The following is a 21,826-nucleotide window of genomic DNA, read 5'->3' on the forward strand; positions in this document are numbered from 1 at the left end:
ACCACGCCTGGCTGGAATTAAGTTTTTAATCAGGATAACAATGTTTATTTTTCTCTATCCCATTTTGTTCTAAGAAAGAATTTAATGTGGCCAAGTGACTCAATACTGTGATTCAAAATATGTATTTCTAGATGCCATAATCCAAAGGAATTGTTTATGCACAAGGAGAAACAGACATTATGGAAACTGAAAACCAAAAGGAAGAAGGATCAATGGAAGAACAACAACAAAAAAAACCCAGAAGTCACAGCAGCAGACTGTAAGTTTGTTCCTTTTCCCCTGACTGACAGCCTGCATCTCTGCTTTCATTTTGATTACTGGACATCCTAGGGTTAAAACGTGAACATGCTCCTTCTTCTCCCCAGCACTACCTTCCTGCAGGGGGCCATCATTTTTCAGACAGAATTACCTCCTAGAATTTCATAATGTTATAAACTGAGAGGGAAAAAAAGGAAAACATTTATTTTTAAAATATACAAGAAAACATAGAAACCAATTCATTTTCAGACTTACCAAATGCTGGTGCGCTAGAAATAGCTGGTTGCTGTTTCATGACAGGGGGAAGTGCAGAGGGTAGTTGATATCCTTGTAGCTTCAGTTTGATAAGTTTCATAGCTATGGAAAACTCCACTTGATCCATTCTTCCATCATTATTCATGTCAGCTAGTGCCCTGCAAACCAACAGCACGGCCTGAGAACAACTGTGACCATAAAAGAACCTTTCCAAAACCACCACTCTCACCAACACGAAAACAAAATAATTAGCACTCTTACCCCTAGAGAGAACAACAGAAACCATAACTGCTTACCAAGCTATGGGGAATAGCCTGTAAATACTCGCCACGTTTTATACAAACATAAAATATCTGTCACTCTGCCACTTTAGCAGATAATTTTCAGCCTCAGTGTGAGGATATGTACTTTAGACATCAAAAGGGGTTTCTTTCTGAAGTGATGAAAACATTCTAAAATTAGCTAACAGTGACTGTTGCACAACTCTGTGAATAAACTAAAACCAATGAATTAGACACTTTAAATGAGTAAATTTTATTATGTGAATTATTTCACAATAAAGCTATTAGAAAAGAAAAAGATTTAGAAACAGAGAATGTTAATATTGCTAGAGATACTCAGACTGCATTCTTTGTAGAGAGCTCTACAAACTTCAATGTGGGAACATGACACAGTACGCTATGCTACCTACTTATGCTATGCTAGGGTTACTCAACTATAATGCTATGAAACCTCTAAAGCTCTTGAAACTAACTTTTCTTTAGAATTGTGCCCCTTATCACTCAACAATTTTGTAACTCAGCTTACAAAATGTGTTTGCTATCTGAAAATGGTACTCAAATACATATGGTCCAATGCAGCCTACCATGAGCTTTAATGTAAAGTACTTTCTCAAAGAAGAGTAAGTAAAAGGAATCGCTTCTCGGCCTTTTGGCTAAGATCAAGTAAGCAAAAGTTTGTCCTGGTAACTGGAAACTACATAATATCATCAAAACTGTGCATATTCATGACTTAAGCTCTTCTGCATAAAAAAGTTTTATTCAGATTTTATTTATTTTAATCCAGATATTAAAAGCATGAAGATTTTTTTAAACCAATGTTACAAAAAAAAGTATTTGAAAGATCTAAATAAGACAGTTCAATTAAAATACCACGATAAGCAATCGTTTAGACTGAGCCATATCCAGACAGTGTTCACAAAAGAAAATTAAGTTACACAGAAAATAATTCTGCATAGCTGGAATTAACTCAAAGAAAGAAAACATGTAACACAATAAAAAGCATGGCATAAGACAAAGATCAAAAAAATCTCTAAAAGTGATCAAAATTGTAAAAGTCGGCACATTTTAGAAAATAAAGATCATAACACAGGAAATGAAGTTCTGTGGTTGCAGAAACCTTCTTTTTGCCTCAGATAGGAGTTCCCCATTCTCCTGTAGTCATGGGCCCCTCAGCAATGAATTCAGAATCTGAACTCTTCTCACTACTTGTGAATTTAAGCATCACTTTTCTGTATTTTGTGGCCATTTGGATTTGCACTTCTATGAACTGCTTATTCAAATCCTTTGCCAAATTTTCTGTATACTGCATGTCTTTTTGTTGTTAGTTTATAAGAGCTCGTAGTGTATCACAAATTATCTGCTGACCGCTGAAAGATTTTTAAAAATTCATTATCTGATTTATGTATATTTATGGCATAGAAATTCTAAATTTTCATATATAAAATATTTTTTATCATGATTAGGTGGTTTTTAGTCCTTGATTTTCTAACATTGTATTATTTTATTTCATTTCAATCCTTAAACCAGTAATTGTGTGTGGGGGTGGGGTAGTTATTCCAGGGTCCAGTCATATTCTTCTACATGGATTCCTAGCTTTCCCACTAATATTTATTAATTAATCCCTCTTCTTCTCACTAAACTAATATACATTTTTATCATGTATCAAATGTTCATATGAAGTGAGAACTATTTCTGGACTATCTGTTCTGACTGAACAATTTCCAGGTCGATACTACAATGATTTGATCACACTGGCTCTCTAGCATATTGTGATCCGGGAAGGTCTGGGAAGGTTTTCTTTTTCCCTTGGTTATTCATGGATGTCTATTTTCCTATGAACATTTAGATCATTTTACCTATTATACAAACAACCCTACTGGGATCCAAAAACTGCCTTAGAAGGGGATTTTTGGAGAACTGATTAAACCGCAATTGCTTTTGCACCAATAGTTTACCCAACCAAAGAAAAGAGAATCTTTCCAGTTGTTCAAATATACTATTTCCTTTAATAAAATTGTATCACTTTTTTCATATAATATGCTTTTCTTGCTAAATGTATTCTGAAGAATTTTATCATTTTTGCCAGATTTTAGATGAAACATTCCCCCCATTTCCATTTTTTAGGTGCTTATTTCAAGCATAGAAACATTTTTTATTTTAAAAAATTATTTAGGTTGTATTCAGCTATCCTACCAGACTCCTACAAGTCTTACTAATGTTTTAAAACTAAAATCTCTTGGGTGTACTAAGTATACAATCACATAACTAGAAAAAAATGAGCATTATCTTTCTTTTCCAATATTTAGGCTAATCTTTTTTATTGGTTTTACTGCCTCTAAGACATTACTGAATGCGTTCTTGCTCAGTTCTGAGTTTAAATGAAACAGTAGATTTACTAGAGCTAACAGTTAATAGAGTTCATTGTTTAGAGTGACAGTTGGTAGTGATTTCTGGAAAATAATGTAAACTAAAAACAAAATTTTGAGCCCCCCACCATCTGAACGGACCCCTCATCTCAGCCAAGGGCATTCCAAAGTTAACCTGAAAAACTAGTTCAAGCTATGACAGGAAGAGGAAGTCGGACATGCCTCATTATACCCTCCTCCCTTTTGGATTTCAGGCCCAGATGACCAGCATTAGCATCAACACAGGCCTTAAGACTGATAAAGGAAGCTCTTAAAGTCTGATAAGAAATACTTACCATCTATTTTCTCTGAAGTCTACTACCCAGAGGCTTCACCTGCATGACAAAACTTTGTTCTCCAAAACCACTTATGATAACCCACACATTCCTTTCTGTTGATTCCAGCTCTTTAGATAATAACTCTTTCAATGAAATGCCAATTTAAAAATCTTGAATCCACCTATGACCTGGAAGCCTCTGCTTCCAGTTGTCCCATTGTTCCAGACTGAAATAATGTACATTTTACATATATTGATTGATGTCTTATGTCTCCCTAAAATGTATAAAACCACGTTATATACCAACCACCTCGGGCAAATGGTCTCAGGATCTCCTGAGGGCTGTGTCACAGGCCATTGGTCACCATATTTGGCTCGGAATAAACCTTTTCAAATATTTTAGAGTTTGACTCTTTTCATGGATAGTAGTCTCACATATTTAAGTAGTTTCCTTTCTACTTATTAGAAATGGTTACTGTATTTTTCATCAGGTGTGTAATCTGTAATTACTGATTCAATCACAAGTTTTCTTCTTCCTTTTATCTGCTGAAATAATGACTAATGTTGATAGAATTTTTCGACTGACTCTAAACCAATCTTGCACCTCTGGCATAAAGTTGGTCATGGTGTATTCTTTTCACACATTGTGAAATTCTAATTGCTAAGATTTTGATTTTTTTTGCATCTATGTTCATAATTGAAACTGGTTTCTAGTTGCTTTATTTTTGTACCACCTTTCAGGTTTTATAAAGTAAATTAAGTAAATGAAATGGTGAACTTCCTTCTTTTGCTAAGTAGTTTTAAAAAATATAGGCAATTGTTTAAAATGGTTTGGCAGGGAAGAGTTTCCATTAATCAAAATCAACATCAACATGCATACTAAAACCAATCAGTCAGGCAGGTGCCCACTTCCTATTCCCCACACCACTGCCCAATGTGATCTATGGTGAGAAACAGGAATATCCAATGTGGGACGATGAGTAGGTTAGGGGAGAAGACTTTAGGTAATGGCTTAATTAGACTCTAAAGGCATCCTACAGAAGTGTTTCCATGGGTGAGGAGAAGAAATTTAATCATGAAGTTTTAGGGACTTGACTTTAAACCACACACCATAATCTCAACATTTGGTTGAAAATGTCGTGATACTCAAAAAATGCTTTTCTCAATAAACATAACTGTGGGGAATCCCTGGTAATGAAAACTCTAAGAAATTTATGGAAATATGGTAGTTACAGCTGGGCGCGGTAGATCATGCCTGTAATCCCAGCACTTTGGGAGACTGAGGCAGGTGGATCCCCTGAGGTCAGGAGTTCGAGACCAGTCTGATCAACAAGGTGAAACCCTGTCTCTACTAAAAACACAAAAATTGGCTGGGCATGCAGGTGCCTGTAGTCCCAGCTACTTGGGAGGCTGAGGCAGGAAAGTTGCTTGAACCTGGGAGACAGAGGTTGCAGTGACCTAAGATCGCACCTCCAGCCTGGGTGACAGAGCGAGACTCCATCTCAAAAAAAAAAAGAAAAGAAAAGAAAAGAACAAAGAGCATTTATAGCAGGTTACCTTAATGTAAGGAGGAAGGGAAGTAATTTAAATATGAATACATACACATTATATACATTATGTACCTGCCTTTTTCCAACAAAAATAAACAAATGAAGGGTAACAGGAAACTAATACAACGGGTAGGAACAGGGTACAGGGATAGAAGAGGGAGTGACATTGTCTGAGCACACCTTTTGGTTGAGTTTTGGCTTTTAGAACCTTTTAAATCTGTTATGTATTTAAATAATAAATGAAGTCCACAAAGATGAGGAGTGATATCTAAATTAAATAAAAATGAAAATAAACCTAATGATATTATAAATAAGTAACATATCCACCTACGAGGTGGAAAAAAAAGCCTAGTCCAAGTAACTTCACATAGCACTTTATATGTCCTCTGTTTAAAAACAAAAGGAACTACAAAGTAATCTTGAACTCTACTGTGAAAGGAAAAGAAACACTCAGGACTCCAATTCACTATGCAAAAGATAGAAAAGCAAGCTGAAAGCTGAGTCATGCAAGAAGCTGTCATTCCTTTTGTTCCTAAGCAGAGAGCTACAAATAAAAGGTCAAATATCTCTACAGGTGGCTACTTTATGTTCCATTTTATCTTATGTAAAGTGACGACATACTGAGCACTTTATTGATTTACTATTACCTAATTGACTATTCCCCTGCCTGCTCCTTTTCTCTGGCAACATATGGATTACCATATCCTCCCTCTTTGCCCTCCAGCCTACCTGTTCCCTTTAAATACTGAAGCCATCAAAATCATCGTTGGACAAAGGTACAGACTGTTTCTGTGATTCTGTGCTTATTTCCTGTTGGCATGTCCTTAACTTTGGCAAAATAAACTCCTAAACTGATTGAGATCTCTTGTCTCAGATACTTTTTGGTTTACACTACTTACTAGGTTCGTTGTTTTCGTTTGCTTGTTTGAGACAAGGTCTCACTCTGTCGTCCTGGCTGGAGTACAGTGGCATGATCATAGCTCAATGCAGGCTTGAATCCTTGGCTCAAGTGATCCTCCCACCCCATCCTCTGAGTAGCTGAGACTACAGGCATGCGCCACCACACATGGATAATTTTTTTTTTTTAAGTAGAGATGGGGTCTCACTATGTTGCCCAGGCAGGTCTCAAACTCCTGGGCTCAAGTGATCCTCCTGCCTCAGCCTCCCAAATGCTGGGATTACAGGCATGAGCCACAGCATCAGGCCTAAATTTGTTGTTTGCAGTGGAGGTGAATGTAACAACTCTGAAACTACTGTGTGTGTGTGTTACAGGATGAAGGGATGAGGCCAGGCTCCTCTTGCCCCACTTCATTCCCCGCAGTGTTGGCATCTATAGATTCCTTTAAGAGCCTAGCTCATTCACAAAGGCTGGCCTCAGGCTGCTCATCTCTCACCTGCGGCCACCTGGGCTGGAAGTGAGACCCAGCAGCAGCGCAAACTAAACCAGCTTTGTCAAACATTCATTCTCATTCATTCAAAAACCAATTATTGGGGGGAGGAGGGTGGGCATCTATCTGGAAATTGGGGTTACATTTATGAAAAAGACACAGTTCCTGCCACCACAGAGCTTATAGTTTAGTGCAAGTAGAACTAATGAGAACAAACCAGATTACTCTACGTGGTGATAAGTGCTACCAAGGTAAAGGGAAGAGGTGGGCAGAGGGGACCACTTCAGACTAGTTGGTCACGGAATGCCACTTTGGGGAGGTGACATATGAACTGAAACCTGAAAGGCAATGAACCTGTAATGTGAGGAACTACAGCAACTGAATTATAGGAAGAGGAAACACTAAGTACAATGACCCCGAGGCAAGGAGAAGCCTGGCCCATTTAAAGAACAGGAAGAAGGCTGGGCAGGATGGCTCAAGTCCGTAATCCCAGCACTTTGGGAGACTGAGGTGGGCGGATCACGAGGTCACGAGATCCAGACCATCCTGTCCAACATGGTGAAACCCCACTACTGAAAATACAAAAATTAGCTGGGCATGGTGGTGCGCACCTGTAGTCCCAGCAACTCGGGAGGCTGAGGCAGGAGAATTGCTTCAACCTAGGAGGCAGAGGTTGCAGTAAGCCGAGATCACACCACTGCACTCCTCAAAAGATTATTCCTGGCGGACGCGGTGGCTCATGCCTATAATCCCAGCACTGTGGGAGGCTGAGGCAGGTGGATCATCTGAGGTCAGGAGCTCAAGCCCAGCCTGGCCAACGTAGTGAAACCCCATCTCTACGAAAAATACAAAAATTAGCCGGACGTGGTAGTGTGCACCGGTAATCCCAGTTACTCAAGGTGCTGATGCAGAAGAATCACTTGGACCCGGGAGACGGAGGTTGCAGTGAGCCCAGATTACACCACTGCCCAGCCTGGGCTACAGAGTGAGACTTTGTCTCAAAAAAAAAAAAAAAAAAAAAAAAAGGTTTTTCCAGTTGCCGTTTGGAGACTAGAATCTAAAGGGGCAAGTGTGAAAGAGAGAATCCAGTCCACATGCTTGAACAGTGGGCCCAGGTGAGGTGACAGGTTAGGATGGTAGCAGTAGGAAAGAAGTGGCCAGACTGGGGATAAAGTTGGTAAATGCAGTAATGTTGATGGATTGGGTGTGCAGGGCGAAGAAAAGAGAGAAATCAAGTGTGGTGCCCAGGTGTTGGTTTGGGCAGCCTGGTAACTAAGATGTCATCTTAGTTCAATGCCATGAACTACTGAAATGGCAAAGGCTCAGGGACGAGGGATGGAGGAGAGGGGATCAAGAGTCCAGGATGCCTTATTCTTTTTTCTTTTTTTTTGTATTGAGTTTAGCAAATTGATCTTGTTGGGGTTGAAGGCCCTTCTGACACACACTCAGGAGTGTCTTAAGTACAAACTATTAATATATGGCTGTTTGCTCTGACCCACCCATTCTGAACCAGATCATAAAGTTGATCTAATCCTTGCCTTCATGTGTGTGGTTCCCTTCTTTCCTCTCAGGGCCCACTTCCAGGTAGTGCTCCCTTGCTCCCTCTTTTCTCTCCATTTCTGCTGGCCCTCCGTCTCAGATTCCAGAGCCCTCATCCAGCCTCTTTACCACTGTCTCTTTTTCCTTCCTGTACCTTCTGGCTCTTGTCTATTCCCACTGCTTTATTCTCCTCCCCTCCACATCACAGCAAGGTTGGAAAAATTCTAAGCACTTCAATTGCCAAAAGGATATCCGCCAACCTCCTTCCAGCTCCTTATTAATAAGACAATTTCTAGGAAGATGTATCATCTTTGGCCACAGTTATAATTTGGCATTACACACAACTGACTTGACTCCATCCTCTGAGAATTAAGGTTTTCTTATATTCTTAATTGGAAATCAGCTAGGAGAGACAAGGAGTCCCCAAAGCGTTAACAGATTACAGTTCAAAAGTTCACAAATTAGTTAACTGGAATATATTTTCTACACAGAAATAAAACATAATAAAGGTTTCTAACATACACTGTCCATCAGTTCATATCACTCAAATATTTGCAACAAATTCCAGAACAAAGTAAGTAAAGCTCAGAGAGAAACCAGACAGTTTCCAATTCTCAATCCAAACTTCTCTTCTTTGCTGAATGCGGTGGCTAATGCCTATAATCCCAGCACTTTGGGAGGCTAAGGCGGGCAGACTGCTTTAGTCTAGGAGTTCAAGACCAGCCTGGGCAACATGGCAAAACCCCATCTCCACATAAAATACAAAAATTAGCCAGGCCTGGTGGTGCATGCCTGTAGTCTCAGCTACTTAGGAGGCGGAAGTGGGAGGACTGTTTGAGCCCAGAAGGTTGAGGTTGCAGTGAGCTATGATCATGCCACTGCACTCCAGCCTGGGTGACAGAGTAAGACCCTGTCTCAAAAACAAACAAAAAAGCAAAAAATTATCTTCTTCCCCAGATGACTGACACAAGGACTGCCTAAAACTTCAGAGTCAAACCCATTACTCTCTCTACTAAAAGGAGTAAGGACTTACCCTGGGACCCTACCAGAAAAATCACAGAAGAACATAAGAATAGTATGGGGTTTGGGAGGGCTGCTTCTTTAGATCAGCTATTATTAGTTGCAATTTTAAAAACCTAGGTTTGGCCGGCTGTGGTGGGTCACGCCTGTAATTCCAGCACTTTGGGAGGCCGAGGCAAGCAGATCACTTCAGGTCAGGGGGTTGAGACCAGGCTAGCTAACATGGTGAAACCCTGTCTCTACTAAAAATACAAAAATTAGGCGGGCATGGTGGTGGGCACCTATAATCCCACCTACGTGGGAGGCTGAGGCAGGAGAATCACTTGAACCTGGGAGGCAGAGGTTGCAGTGAGCTAAGTTCATGTCATTGCACTACAGCCTGGGCGACAGAGCAAGACTCCGTCTCAAAATATGAACACAAAAAAACAAATAAAAAAACCCCCTAGGCTTTAAAAGATCAAGTACTGCCCAGGGTTACTATGTGAGTAAGTATCAGTCAGCTTAGCTGAAAGATAGATTTTGCTAAACTCATACTTTGCACTGCATTATTCCATCATCTGGGCAGGATATCAGTGGTTCATGGAATTTCCAATGACTTTTCAAAGGTACTTCTTTTGGGAAAAAGAGAGTTTCAGACATTTTTTGATGGTAAAATATGCCATCACAAACTTATTTAGCAAAACGTAAGAAAAAAATTAAAGATTAATTGATTCAATCTAAGATTGCCAAATTACCATCTTTAATTAATAAAAATGGTCACTATAAAAACTTGACTTTGGGCCACTCAGGTAAAAATACTTCAGAAAGTTAAGACAACTGTTTCTATTTTTTAGAGACAAGGTCTTGCTCTGTCACCTAGGCTAGAAGGCACAATCATAGCTGACTGCAGCCTCGAACTCCAGGGCTCAAGCAATCCTCCCGCTTCAGCCTCCCTAGCAGCTAAGACTACAGGCATGCACAATGCCCAGCTAATTAAAAAAAAAAATTTTTTTTTGGCCGGGCACGGTGGCTCACGCCTGTAATTCCGGCACTTTGGGAGGTCGAGGCGGGCAGATCACAAGGTCAGGAGTTCAAGACCAGCATGACCAACATGGTGAAATCCCATCTCTACTAAAAATACCAAAATTAGCCACGTGTGGTGGTGCAGGTCTGTAATCCCAGCTACTCAGGAGGCTGAGGCAGGAGAATCGCTTGAAGCTGGGAGGCGGAGATTGCAGTGAGCCAAGATCGTGCCATTGCAATTTAGCCTGGACAACAAGAGCAAAACTCCGTCTCAAAAAAAAAAAAAATTTTCTTTTAATTTTTTTAATTTTTTTTTTTTTTTTTTTTTTTGAGACGGAGTCTGGCTCTGTCGCCCAGGCTGGAGTGCAGTGGCCGGATCTCAGCTCACTGCAAGCTCCGCCTCCCGGGTTTACGCCATTCTCCTGCCTCAGCCTCCCGAGTAGCTGGGACTACCGGCGCCCGCCACCTCGCCCGGCTAGTTTTTTGTATTTTTTAGTAGAGACGGGGTTTCACCGTGTTAGCCAGGATGGTCTCGATCTCCTGACCTCGTGACCCGCCCGTCTCGGCCTCCCTAATTTTTTTAAAGATAAGGGCTCGTTATGTTGCCCAGGTTGGTCTCAAACTCCTGGGCTCAAGCAATGCTCCCACCTTGGCCTCCCAAAGCACTGGGATTACAGATGTGGGCCACCACACCCAGCCAAATGTCACTTTTTTCAATTAAGACAGTTGTCTCTGCCAGGCATGGTGGCTACACCTATAATCCCAGCACTTTGGGAGGCAAAGGCAGGAAGATGGCCTGAGTCCAGGAGTTCGAGACCAACATGGACAACATAGCAAGATCCCATCTCTACAAAAAACAGAAGAAAAAAAAATGAAATTCATTAGAGTGTATTTTGTTTTACTCCATCACACTTACCACGTGACAATTTTTGTGTTGTTATTGTCTTCCTCCACTAGACTGTAGTTTCAATAAAAGAATGGATTCTGTCTATTTTGTTCATTGCTATATTCCAAGCACCTATTAACAGTCCCTGGCCCATAGTAGATATCTGATGAATAATTTTTCAGTGTTGAAAGAATAAATCAACTTTCAAAAACTGGGAATAGAACATAAAAGCATAATCCAGTGGAGGAAGTTAAGTCTGGGGAAGAAGGTTCCAGTGAGAGGTCCTGATGGTGTGAGACATGATCATGTATGAGGTGCGAAGCAAAAGAAGCTTATTACGTTCACACAGGTGCCACAGGTCTTGTGTTTAAACTGTCACATTTAACTGACAGAACAGCACCTTCTGTGCTCACTTGCGCATGACTTCTTTCTTGCAGGCTGTTTCTTCATCTGAGCCTTTTACTTTACTTAAACTGTAATTCCAAAACCGCTTGGTTATCTGATTTTTCAGCTCTAATAGATCAGAAGTTAGAATCAGAATGGCTTCAGAGGAGCAAGCACACTAGTTTAGAGACAGTCTGGCGGCCAATATGCTGACAACCAGGAAAAAGAAAATAAAGCGGACACCCAAAAAAAGCACACGGATCTGGTATCATTTCGTCTCAATTCAAATATATCCAAATACACACACACACACACACACACACACACACACACACACACACATATATATATATATATATATATACCGTGTAAGTTTTGCTATTTCAGGATGAGTAACTGATTTTCATAATGATGACATTTCACCAAGAAAAGCTTAGACTGTGTTCTGTAGACTGTGCTTAAAAGAAACACAAAGCTCTATCAACCTTTATTAATTTCTATAAGATTATAAATGTAAAAGTTTGGTCATTTAAGAGGACGAAGTAATCAGCTGGAAAATTTAGTTATGTAGAATACCCAGTCCCTGGAGATGATAGCTTTTTGGGTTTTATTTTGAGGGTCTATTCTGTGACAGGAGCCACAATAAGTCATTGCTTTTTCTGGAATCTTCTCAACAACTTTCATAAACTATAAGCATTCCTATTTTCTAGATTAGAAAACTGAGGTAAAAGAGGGTAACTGTATCTCCAAATCAGACATACTGAACACGGTACATCTGGGATTCAAACTCAGGTGTAGACTACAAATCACATGCTCTTTCTTCACAGTGAGCTGCCTTCACATCACTAATTAACTCAGGGAAGTGAAGTATTCAGCACCCTTGGTGAAAAAATGAGACATCTTAGAGGACAACAGAATTCAGCATTGCTCTCCAAAGCCATGAGCCTAGAATCCAAACCTGTATTTGCCACCCTTTTTTTATTATACTCTCTGTATTTCCTGTGGCTTAAAAGATTGAATGCCTATTTGTGATAGTCGAAGAATTCAATATTATCTATTTATTATGGATTCACCATGCACTAACTCTAATATTTTCTTTACCCTTTATTCTTCAGTCAATGAAAGATAAAAAAATCGTTCCATTATAAAGCAAGAAATGTGGGACATTCAAATAAATATGGGTGATATGGATGAAGCCAAAACTAACTGGTGAAGGAACACCAAAATTTAGATGTCTCCATGGAAATTCAACTTTTTGACAGTGTTGTCATTCAAATATCACCACTTTTTTTGTTTTGTTTTAGTTCCATATGAGAAAGACACTTTTCAGACATCATTCTCTGGTAAGAAGTAACAAGATATTTCAGGCTAGAAATACATGTTCTCCTTTTAAAACATAAGAAATCATATTAACATATAGAACTAAATGATATTTTATTTTGCCTTATGCTTATGTAAAATTCCAACTTACCATATCTGTGCTAAAACAGGTTGAGGTAACCCAGATTGAAAAAAAAAGTTTCTAGCTTGATCACCTGTAAATTAAATGGAAAAAGTTTCAGGAAAAAAAAAAAAAAAAAAAAAATTCCAACAGCTAACAGAAATCCTCTAACAGCAAAATTACGAAATTTAAAAAGAGGCTGGTAATACTATAAATACTGAGTTGAGTGCATTATAAAAGTCCAAGGATAAGCCCAAAGGCAACAGTAAAACAATCCATCAGCACTGACTTTAGGATTAAAAAAAATCATCTCAATAAAGGCCTACCATTTCCCAGCATAGATTTTCCACTTTAATTAATCTGCTATTAACTAAGGATGAATAGCTACCCACTGTGCAAAAGCACATTTATAGGAATCCTTAGGAAACTGATGACCCATACTTTCACTTTATAAAAAAAGTTATTTGCCATTCCCAATACCTATACTCCAAATTCTGGGTACTTCTGATATATTTACGGAGAATAAATAACAATGATTAAGAACCACACCTGAGATCAGGAGTTCAAGACCAGCTTGGCCAACATGGTGAAGCCCCATCTCTACCAAAAATACAAAAAATAAGCTAGGCGTGGTAGTGGGTGCCTGTAATCCCAACTACTTGGGAGGTTGAGGCAGGAGAACTGTTTGAAACTGGGAGGCAGAGGTTGCAGTGAGCCGAGATCACGCCATTGTACTCCAGCCTGGGCAACAAGAGCGAAACTCTGTCTCAAAAAAAAATAGCAGGGCGTGGTAGCAGAACAATTCCCCAGGAAATAAAGATTCCATTTTTTCTAAAGTGAATTCCTGAAAAATAATCAAACAGGAAAATTAGTTTGTTTATTTTTTGAGATTGAGTCTCACTCTGTCACCCAGGCTGGAGTGCAGTGGCGTGATCTCAGCTCACTGCAACCTCTGCCTCTTGGGTTCAAGCAACTCTCCTGCTTCAGCCTCCCAAGTGGCTGGGATTACAGGCGCTCACCACCACACCCAGCTGATTTTTTTATTTTTAGTAGAGATGGGGTTTCACTATGTTGACCAGGCTGGTTTGGAACTCCTGACCTCAAGAGATCTGCCCGCCTCAGCCTCCCAAAGTGCTGGGATTACAGGTGTGAACCACTGGTCCTTTGATCTTAACAAATTCCCATAAATTATATGCACAAACCAGTGGTTTGACATGCACTAAAAATTGCAAACAAGGTATGATTCCATTACGTGTAAAAAAATTATAAAAGGAGAGGCACAAGGTTAAGGCAAAATAGGTAAATGTCTCTCCTTGGTCATATTTGCCCATCTCGGCTTTGCATAATAGAGTTTCCACAGACATCTGCATTACTGATAAGTAAAAATGAAAAAATGCTGACTCTGATTACCAGTAATGAATCCAGATATTGGCTTTAAACTATGGAACTGCTGATCATGCTTCGCTCTTTCCTCTACAGTTATGGCCCAGATATCCAGGCTGCCTAAAATCCAAAGAAAAGACAAACAAATTATTCAGCGAGAAAAGCAAAACAAAATGCTCTCACATACTATTTCCACAGCACTTCAAGATTCTGTCTATGTATTATAAAGACTTGATAAAGTCACATCTGCTTGTCCTTGGAAGTTATGCATATAACGTTAGAAAATTAAGTGTAAAACAGGACACAAAAGGTAAGAAACAGAAAGAGAGAGAAAGGGAGGGAAAGGAAAGAAGAGGCACACATTCCTTTTTTAGCAACTTGTCTTATAAGTTAGCAAGATTATAATAAATTAATAATTTACTTACATAAACCCAAGCAACAGACTAAATTAACTTAAACCTAAATGTTTAAGCTACCCACTGTGCAAAATGTGCCTTAAATGCCACAGGCAAAAGTTATGAAAGAAGAAGTTGAGTGTGATAAATATCCATGAAAATCTTTTGGGGGGTGATTAAAATATTAATATATTAGATTGTGGTGATGGTTGCACAACTATAAATTTGCTAAAAATTATTATATAGCTAAAGCTAGTAAATTTTATGGAATATAAATTATATTTCACTAAAGCTGTTTTTAAAAATGGGTATCTCAGTATGCAGGAAGCACAGTTAAAAAAAACACAAGAGGGGCAGGGATGTCCTGATATGAAATAATAGCCAAAGAGAATGAGTTTTAGGTTTTCCTTCAGTTTCAGCTCTTAGGCTGACTACATGTCCACTCACGACTGAGATCTTGCTGACTTTAGTCCTAGGTCTCCTCAAATTGACTAAAATAATTCTAGATTATATACATGGAAAGCTTTCAAAAGCTTGGACACCTTCCACAAAACTGGGAACACACAATACGTATGTTTCACACAAAATGTGAATGTGCCCAGCACATCAGCAAAAACATCTAAACATTGCATCTCTCCTCTCTACCGGGTCTGGTATAACACTGACCGATAAAGTAAAAATCCATTCAGTCACTGGAAAAACATTTACTGTGGGGATGAAGTGGTGTGCAAGACAGAGATGACCCCTTCCCTCACAGGCCTTACAGGTCTGAACTTCTAGAAGAAATTTTCACTGCCCTGTCAGAATTCATCCCTGTAACTATAAACAAAAACCAAAAATTGTACAGTAATTAAGGGGAACAAAAATAGAATAGTAATTCTGAAAAGTTTACAGATCTCTGCACCAGAATCCCACAAAGACTTTTACTCTCTTCATGATGAGATTAGACAGCTTCCAAGAGTACTCCGTTAATATAAATTTGTAATAAGTATTTTTTAATAAGTACTACTTTTTAATAAGTATTTTTGTTAAAAAGTAACTTGGGTGTAAGCAAGAACAATTAACAATTTCCTAATAACATTAGGAAAAATTACCCACAAAACACATTTTATGCAGACTGATACGTTTCAAACTTATGTTTAGTTTAATTAAAGTAAAACAAACAAAAATGTCATGCTTCAAATCCAGGCTTTGAAAAAGTGTAAACGACCCCATCACTTCAAAAAATAACTTGCTGATAAAAAAACAGAGGAGTGGGGTAAAATTCACTAAGAGACTTGGGAAAGACATGGCCTAATTGCAATGTTTGTATCTTATTTGGATCCCAATTTAAACAAACAAATCATAACAAGAAATGTCTAAAGACTATCAGGGAAATGTCCGAAGACTATAAGGTACAGACTAGATATAGCAAACATTTTATAGGTATGATAATATGGTATTGTACATTTATTTATTTATTTATTTTGAGATGGAGTCTTGCTCTGTCACCCAGGCTGGAGTGCAGTGGTATGACCTTGGCTCACTGCAACCTCCGCCTCCCAGGTTCATGTCATTCTCCTGCCTCAGCCTCCCGAGTAGCTGGGACTACAGGCGCCCCCCACCATGCCCGGCTAATTTTTGTATTTTTCGTAGAGACAGGGTTTCACTACGTTGGCCAGGCTGGTCTTGAACTCCGGACCTCAGGTGATCCACCGGCCTTGGCCTCCCAAAATGCTGGGATTACAAGCATGAGCCACCACGCCTGGCCCGGTATTGTAAATTTTTATAGGTGTGATAATGCCACTGAAGTTGTCTTTAAATGTTTTCTTATCTTTTAGGTACACATACTAAAATATTTATAGATGAAATATGATGCCTGGGAGTTGCTCCAAAAGAATCCAGATGAAACAATATTGGGCATGAGTTGATAATTAATGAAACTATATGATGGAATACATGAAGGTTGATTACATTATTTTCTCTACTTTTTAATTTTAAATTTGCCATAATATCAAGTTTTTAAAATCTGGTCCCAAAGTACATTAAAAAGAGAAATTTCTGAAAACTTACCACCAAAAGGTGTTGGAAACTGAGCCATGGTTCTGTTACTTTTACCTTGCTAATCGACGCCTGTAAGTGAAATGCAACATTTAAGTTTATGAAAACTTAATTCCTGTATAATCATAAACACACCAACATGCTGTCTTTAATGGTCAGAGGACTAACACTAGAGCCAGAGCATAGCTCTACAATTAAGGAATTCATTCATTCACGTGTTACTTTTTAAATACAGAGTTGTCCCTTATTATCCCAGGAAGATAGGTTCCAAGACCTCCCATGGATTAAAAAAAATCCGTGGATCCTCAAGTCCCTGATATAAAATGGCACAGTATTTGCATATAACCTAAGCAAGTCCTCTCGCATACTTTAATCTCTAGGTTACTTACAACACCTAATACAATGTAAATGCTATGTAAACAACTGTTATACTGTATGCTTAGAATTCCGTACATGTTTAGTACAGACGCAATTTTTTTCCCCCAAATGTTTTCAATCTGTGGTAGGCTGAAGCTACAGACTTTGTGAAACCGATGGATACGGAGGGCTGACTGTACCCTTTTCTTAACCATCTATAAATACCAGTCCATCTACTTGATGGTTATAATCAAAGCTTCTTTTCATTGAGCACTTAGAACATGCTACACATTATACTACGTAATTCACAGGTCTTATCTCTTCTACTCATCATCACAGCCCTGTGAGATAGGTTACCATTATTACCATCCCCATATTATGGATCAGGAAAATGAAAATCAGAGGCGGTACGTGATTAGCGCAATACCATTCGTTTGGTGACCAAAGGCTGTGGAGTTAGCAGGACAGCTAACTCCACAGCCTTTCTCCCACGATAAACACAAAGAATTTGAGAAAGACTGTAAACAATGCATATTACACTAACATCTGTCCCGGAATACCAAACACAAATTTAATGGTCCAAAAATCTCCATCAGGCATTATTTACTCATGAACAGCCTATGTGAAAAAAAGTCAGTCCTCTTCTCTAACTAAAAACAGAAATCCAGATTTAGGGCCAGGTGCAGCGGCTCACACCTGTAATCCCAGCACTTTGGGAGGCCGAGGCGGGCAGATCACGAGGTCAGGATATCAAGACCATCCTAACACAGTAAAACCCGGTCTCTACTAAAAATAAAAAAAAATTGTTTTAAATTAGCCGGGCATGGTGGCGGGCACCTGTAGTCCCAGCTACTCAGGAGGCTGAGGCAGGAGAATGGCGTGAATCCGGCAGGTGGAGCTTGTGGTGAGCTGAGATCGCACCACTGCACTCCAGCCTGGGCTACAATGCAAGACTCCGTCTCAAAAAAACCCAGATTTAGTGAATATTTTTCCTTATGTTTAACAGGGTAAATGCACAGTTAAAAATGAGTATTGGCTGGGCGCAGTGGCTCACACCTGTAATCCCAGCACTTTGAGAGGCTGAGTCAGGCAGATCACTTGAGTCCAGGAGTTCGAGATCAGCCTGGGCAACATGGCAAAACCCTGTTTCTAGTGAAAATACAAAAATTAGCCAGGCATGGTTGCATGAGCCTGTAGTCCCAGCTACTTCGGAGGCTGAGGCGGCAGAATAACCTGAGCTCGGGAGGTCAAGGCTACAGTGAGCTGAGATCACTGTACTCCAGCCTGAGCAACTGGAGTGAGACCCTGTCTCAAAAATAAAAATTAAAAAAATAAATAAATAAATGAGTACTACTCACAGATTTAAAATCTTAAATTTAGATTTAAAAAAATGACAGTCTCTTGCCCTAATACATCTCAATTTCATCTTCCAATTTGTCCACAGAAGTTTTTTCCAACTACCACATTTTTAAATTTCCAAAAGCACTTTCTCATTCTCTCTTCTTCTGTTTCTTGGATCACTGGATTCCTCTGGGTTCCTTTATTGTTCATTGGCTCGTTGACTGGGTCTCTTTCACTTTTTTTTTTTTGAGACGGAGTCTTGCTTTGTTGCCCAGGCGATCTCAGCTCACTGCAACCTCTGCCTTCCAGGTTCAAGGAATTCTCTTGCCTCAGCCTCCTGAGTAGCTGGGATTACAGGCACGCCTCACCATACCTGACTATTTTTTGTATTTTTAGTAGAGATGGGGTTTCACCATGTTGGCCAGGCTGGTCTCGAACTCCTGACCTTGTGATCCGCCCGTCTTGGCCATCTCTTTCACTTTTAAGGTTTTCCTCATATATCTAGTGACCCCCGGATGTGCCTCCATATTTAAGAGTGAGGCACTAAAAAAATGCCCAAGCTCAGCGTGGGTGGCAGGTTTGTTGACTGATGGGCTTCTCTGTAAAACGATCAGGTATATTGAGTCCCCTTTTCATTGGGAGACCTCCAAATGTTCAGTATGTGGAGGTTTCTTCATTGAAGCTGTTAAGTTTTGCCAGACAGAACGAAGTGCTGGGTGGGGTGCGAAGGGATCAACTCATGTAAGTGCTGCCTTGAGGAGGAGTGAAGGAAGGAAGGAGCAGGTAGGGTCCTACACTTCAGTGTGCAGACTTGTACAGGCTCACTTGACTTTCAATCGTGTGCTTCACCTCTCTAGTCTGGAGCACTTCTGGTTCTAGTGCTCCTCCCATTTCCCCAGCACACAGGGGACTGAAGTAGTTACCCATCTGCCGGGGTATACGAGAGAAAGGTCTAAAAGATCTGGATATGGATTTTTTTTTAATTAATTTATTTTTTATTATTATTATACTTTAAGTTCTAGGGTACATGTGCACTGTGAGCTGTAAAACTGACTTCAGCCTTTTTGAATATGTGGAGCCTCCAAGCACAAGGAACGCTCTGGAACGCTCTCAAGATATCCCTGGGGCATGCCGATTTGTATCTCCGTAACTGACCTCTGCACGTACTTAGGTGGTATCTTCCTCTGTGAACTCAGTTACTACTCCTCCATTCACTTTCTGTTTTGAAAAATTGTTAAAATCTTTGGTCATTGTCTCCTTTACTGTTATGTTTCTCCTTATGAATTAATATTTTATTTATTTAGGTGTTTTATTATTTTATTTATTTTTTGAGAGTCTTGCTCTTTCCCCAGGCTGGAGTGCAGTGGCGCAATCTTGGCTCACTGCAACCTCCACCTCCTGGGTTCAAGTAAGTCTCCTGCCTCTGCCTCCCAAGTAGTTAGGATTACAGGTGACACCACGCCATCCGCACGGCTATGAATTAACATTTTAAAGCTTCCTTTGAGATAACTGCAGACTTTAGGACACCATATCTAACCAGGGGTCTGTAAATCCAGTTGTGAATCAGACTACTTCTCACTGTAGATTCCCTTTAGAAACTGCAGCTGCCCTTCTTTTCCTCCACAATTTCTCATTCAATATACTGTATGGCAACCTTGATAATTCTCTTAAAAATTTTAGTGTGTTTTATCTCACTTAGTCCTCATAAAATCCTTTTAGAATCAACATGTCATATATCTTTTTGTAGAGCTTCCCAAAAATGCTAAGCTCTGATTTTAAATGCATAGTATAACAGATATTTAATATATATGAGAATACATTCTGCTCAGTTTTACTTCCGTTTTTTTACTTTGTTGCAAAATGAAGAGGTTATTGATTTCTCTTCTTTGTATCCAGCTACTTTACCACACTTTCTTATTAGTGCTAATAGTCTCACAAATGAAACTCTTAGATTTCCTAGATGTATATCTTCTGGAAATAAAGAATTTAGCCTTACATTACTAGCTCAAAGCAATAATACTAAGCTATACACAACAGTTGTGATAGCAATAATTTTTGTATTGCCTGTGATTTTCACAGTGATAGTTTTGGTATTTCATATTTTAATAGGTTGGTTTGTTGTTGTATTTTAGTAAAGATTATTTACCATGTTTATATAGTTTCCTTCTATTCCTATTTTTTATAATTTTATTAAGAAATGGCTAAATTTTTTTTCAGAAGCTCTTTAAGCATCTAGTGAGGTAATGAATTTCTCCTTTACTTACATTCTGAATTATAGTGACATATTTGCGAATACTGAATTATCCTAGAATTTGTACAATAGAACAATTCATATATGCATGTTATTCTTTCACTACACAGCTAGGTTTGATTTGTTAATATTTTCTTTAAATTTTTTGTTTAAGAAAATATTATACATAATACTATGCAAGAAATGGCAAATCCAGAGGAAATGTATGCATTTCTATCTCCCCATAAATCTTGAAAATTATCTTAGGAAAAAATGATTTTATGAAGTTAGCATTAGCTTCATACTAAACTATGATACTGAAAGCATTAAAAAGAGACCATTTTTACTTATAGATACAATAATTTTACGCTTTACTTTAAATATTTCACAGCTACTGTGAGAGGATCACAGCAGCAAACGTAAGTATAACTCTTATGATTTAAAATATACTTTAGTCATTATCAGTTCCTGACAAAGCACCTAGGACTATTTGTTATTTATCATCCTACTCTAGAACTTAGGAAATAATTCTCACCCTAGGTGAATCTCTACCCCAAAAGCCTTCACCTCACTATGACCAATATTAGACTACATTTACCTTCTGGCCCTTCTGACCTCCAACTCTACTTCTCCTTCATCTCTATCTCTTAAGTGACAACCAAAGGGACTCTACGTTCTCTCTCTTTCCCTCCCTAATTAAAGCCCTATTTCTTTAGTGTCATGTTCTCAGCTGGATGTGAGCAAAGAATCCACCTAATAAAAACTAAATTATGTTTATGTATGAATGAAGATGTACCTTTCAGACTTATTCACTAACACAATAGCCAAATGATGGTTTAAAGATGAGGCTGGAATTTTCCCACATAATTTTCTTCTAACCACAGGTCTTTCCAATGCCAATCACAGCGCGGTTCTCCCTGGCTCCTAAGGAACCCCAGACGATAGTAGTAACATGTAGACGAAGCAACATCTTTCAATCACATCTCCTTTTCTGTTCTATGCTACCTGGACAGACCATGGAGATGACATCTTGGCTTAAGGTGTTTTGTCCTACTGTTACATACGCTTGCTGTATGAATTACTATAATCTGAAAAAAATATAGTAATTTGTAAAAGGCTACCATGTTGAGACTGGGAATGGTGGCTCACGCCTGTAATCCCAGCACTTTGGGAGGCTGAGGCGGGCAGATCACGAGGTCAGCAGAGCGAGACCATCCTGGCTAACATGGTGAAACCCCGTATCTACTAAAAATACCAAAAGAAATTAGCTGGGTGTAGTGGCAGGCGCCTGTAGTCCCAGCTACTACGGAGGGTGAGGCAGGTGAATGGCGGGAACCCGGGAGGCGAAGCTTGCAGTGAGACTAGATCATGCCACTGCACTCCAGTCTGGGAGA

At 39.2% G+C, this 21,826-nt stretch overlaps 1 protein-coding gene across 3 annotated transcripts in view; it reads right to left on the reverse strand.

The window, feature by feature from the left end:
* The window catches only part of ITSN1 (intersectin 1), a 242,278-nt gene that overhangs the window by 151,972 nt on the left and 68,480 nt on the right, over positions 1 to 21,826 (reverse strand). For all 3 annotated transcript variants that reach the window (XM_028845344.2, XM_028845352.2, XM_028845350.2), the window contains exons 2-5: positions 16,517 to 16,576; positions 14,097 to 14,189; positions 12,717 to 12,780; positions 514 to 671 (exon numbers count right to left, since the gene is read on the reverse strand). In XM_028845344.2, the coding sequence (XP_028701177.1) occupies positions 514 to 671; positions 12,717 to 12,780; positions 14,097 to 14,189; positions 16,517 to 16,544 (343 nt within the window). In that variant the 5' untranslated portion in view covers positions 16,545 to 16,576. The remainder of the gene's footprint in view (positions 1 to 513; positions 672 to 12,716; positions 12,781 to 14,096; positions 14,190 to 16,516; positions 16,577 to 21,826) is intronic.

This window comes from Macaca mulatta, chromosome 3, assembly GCF_049350105.2.
Source record: "Macaca mulatta isolate MMU2019108-1 chromosome 3, T2T-MMU8v2.0, whole genome shotgun sequence".
Taxonomy (NCBI): Eukaryota; Metazoa; Chordata; class Mammalia; order Primates; family Cercopithecidae; genus Macaca; species Macaca mulatta.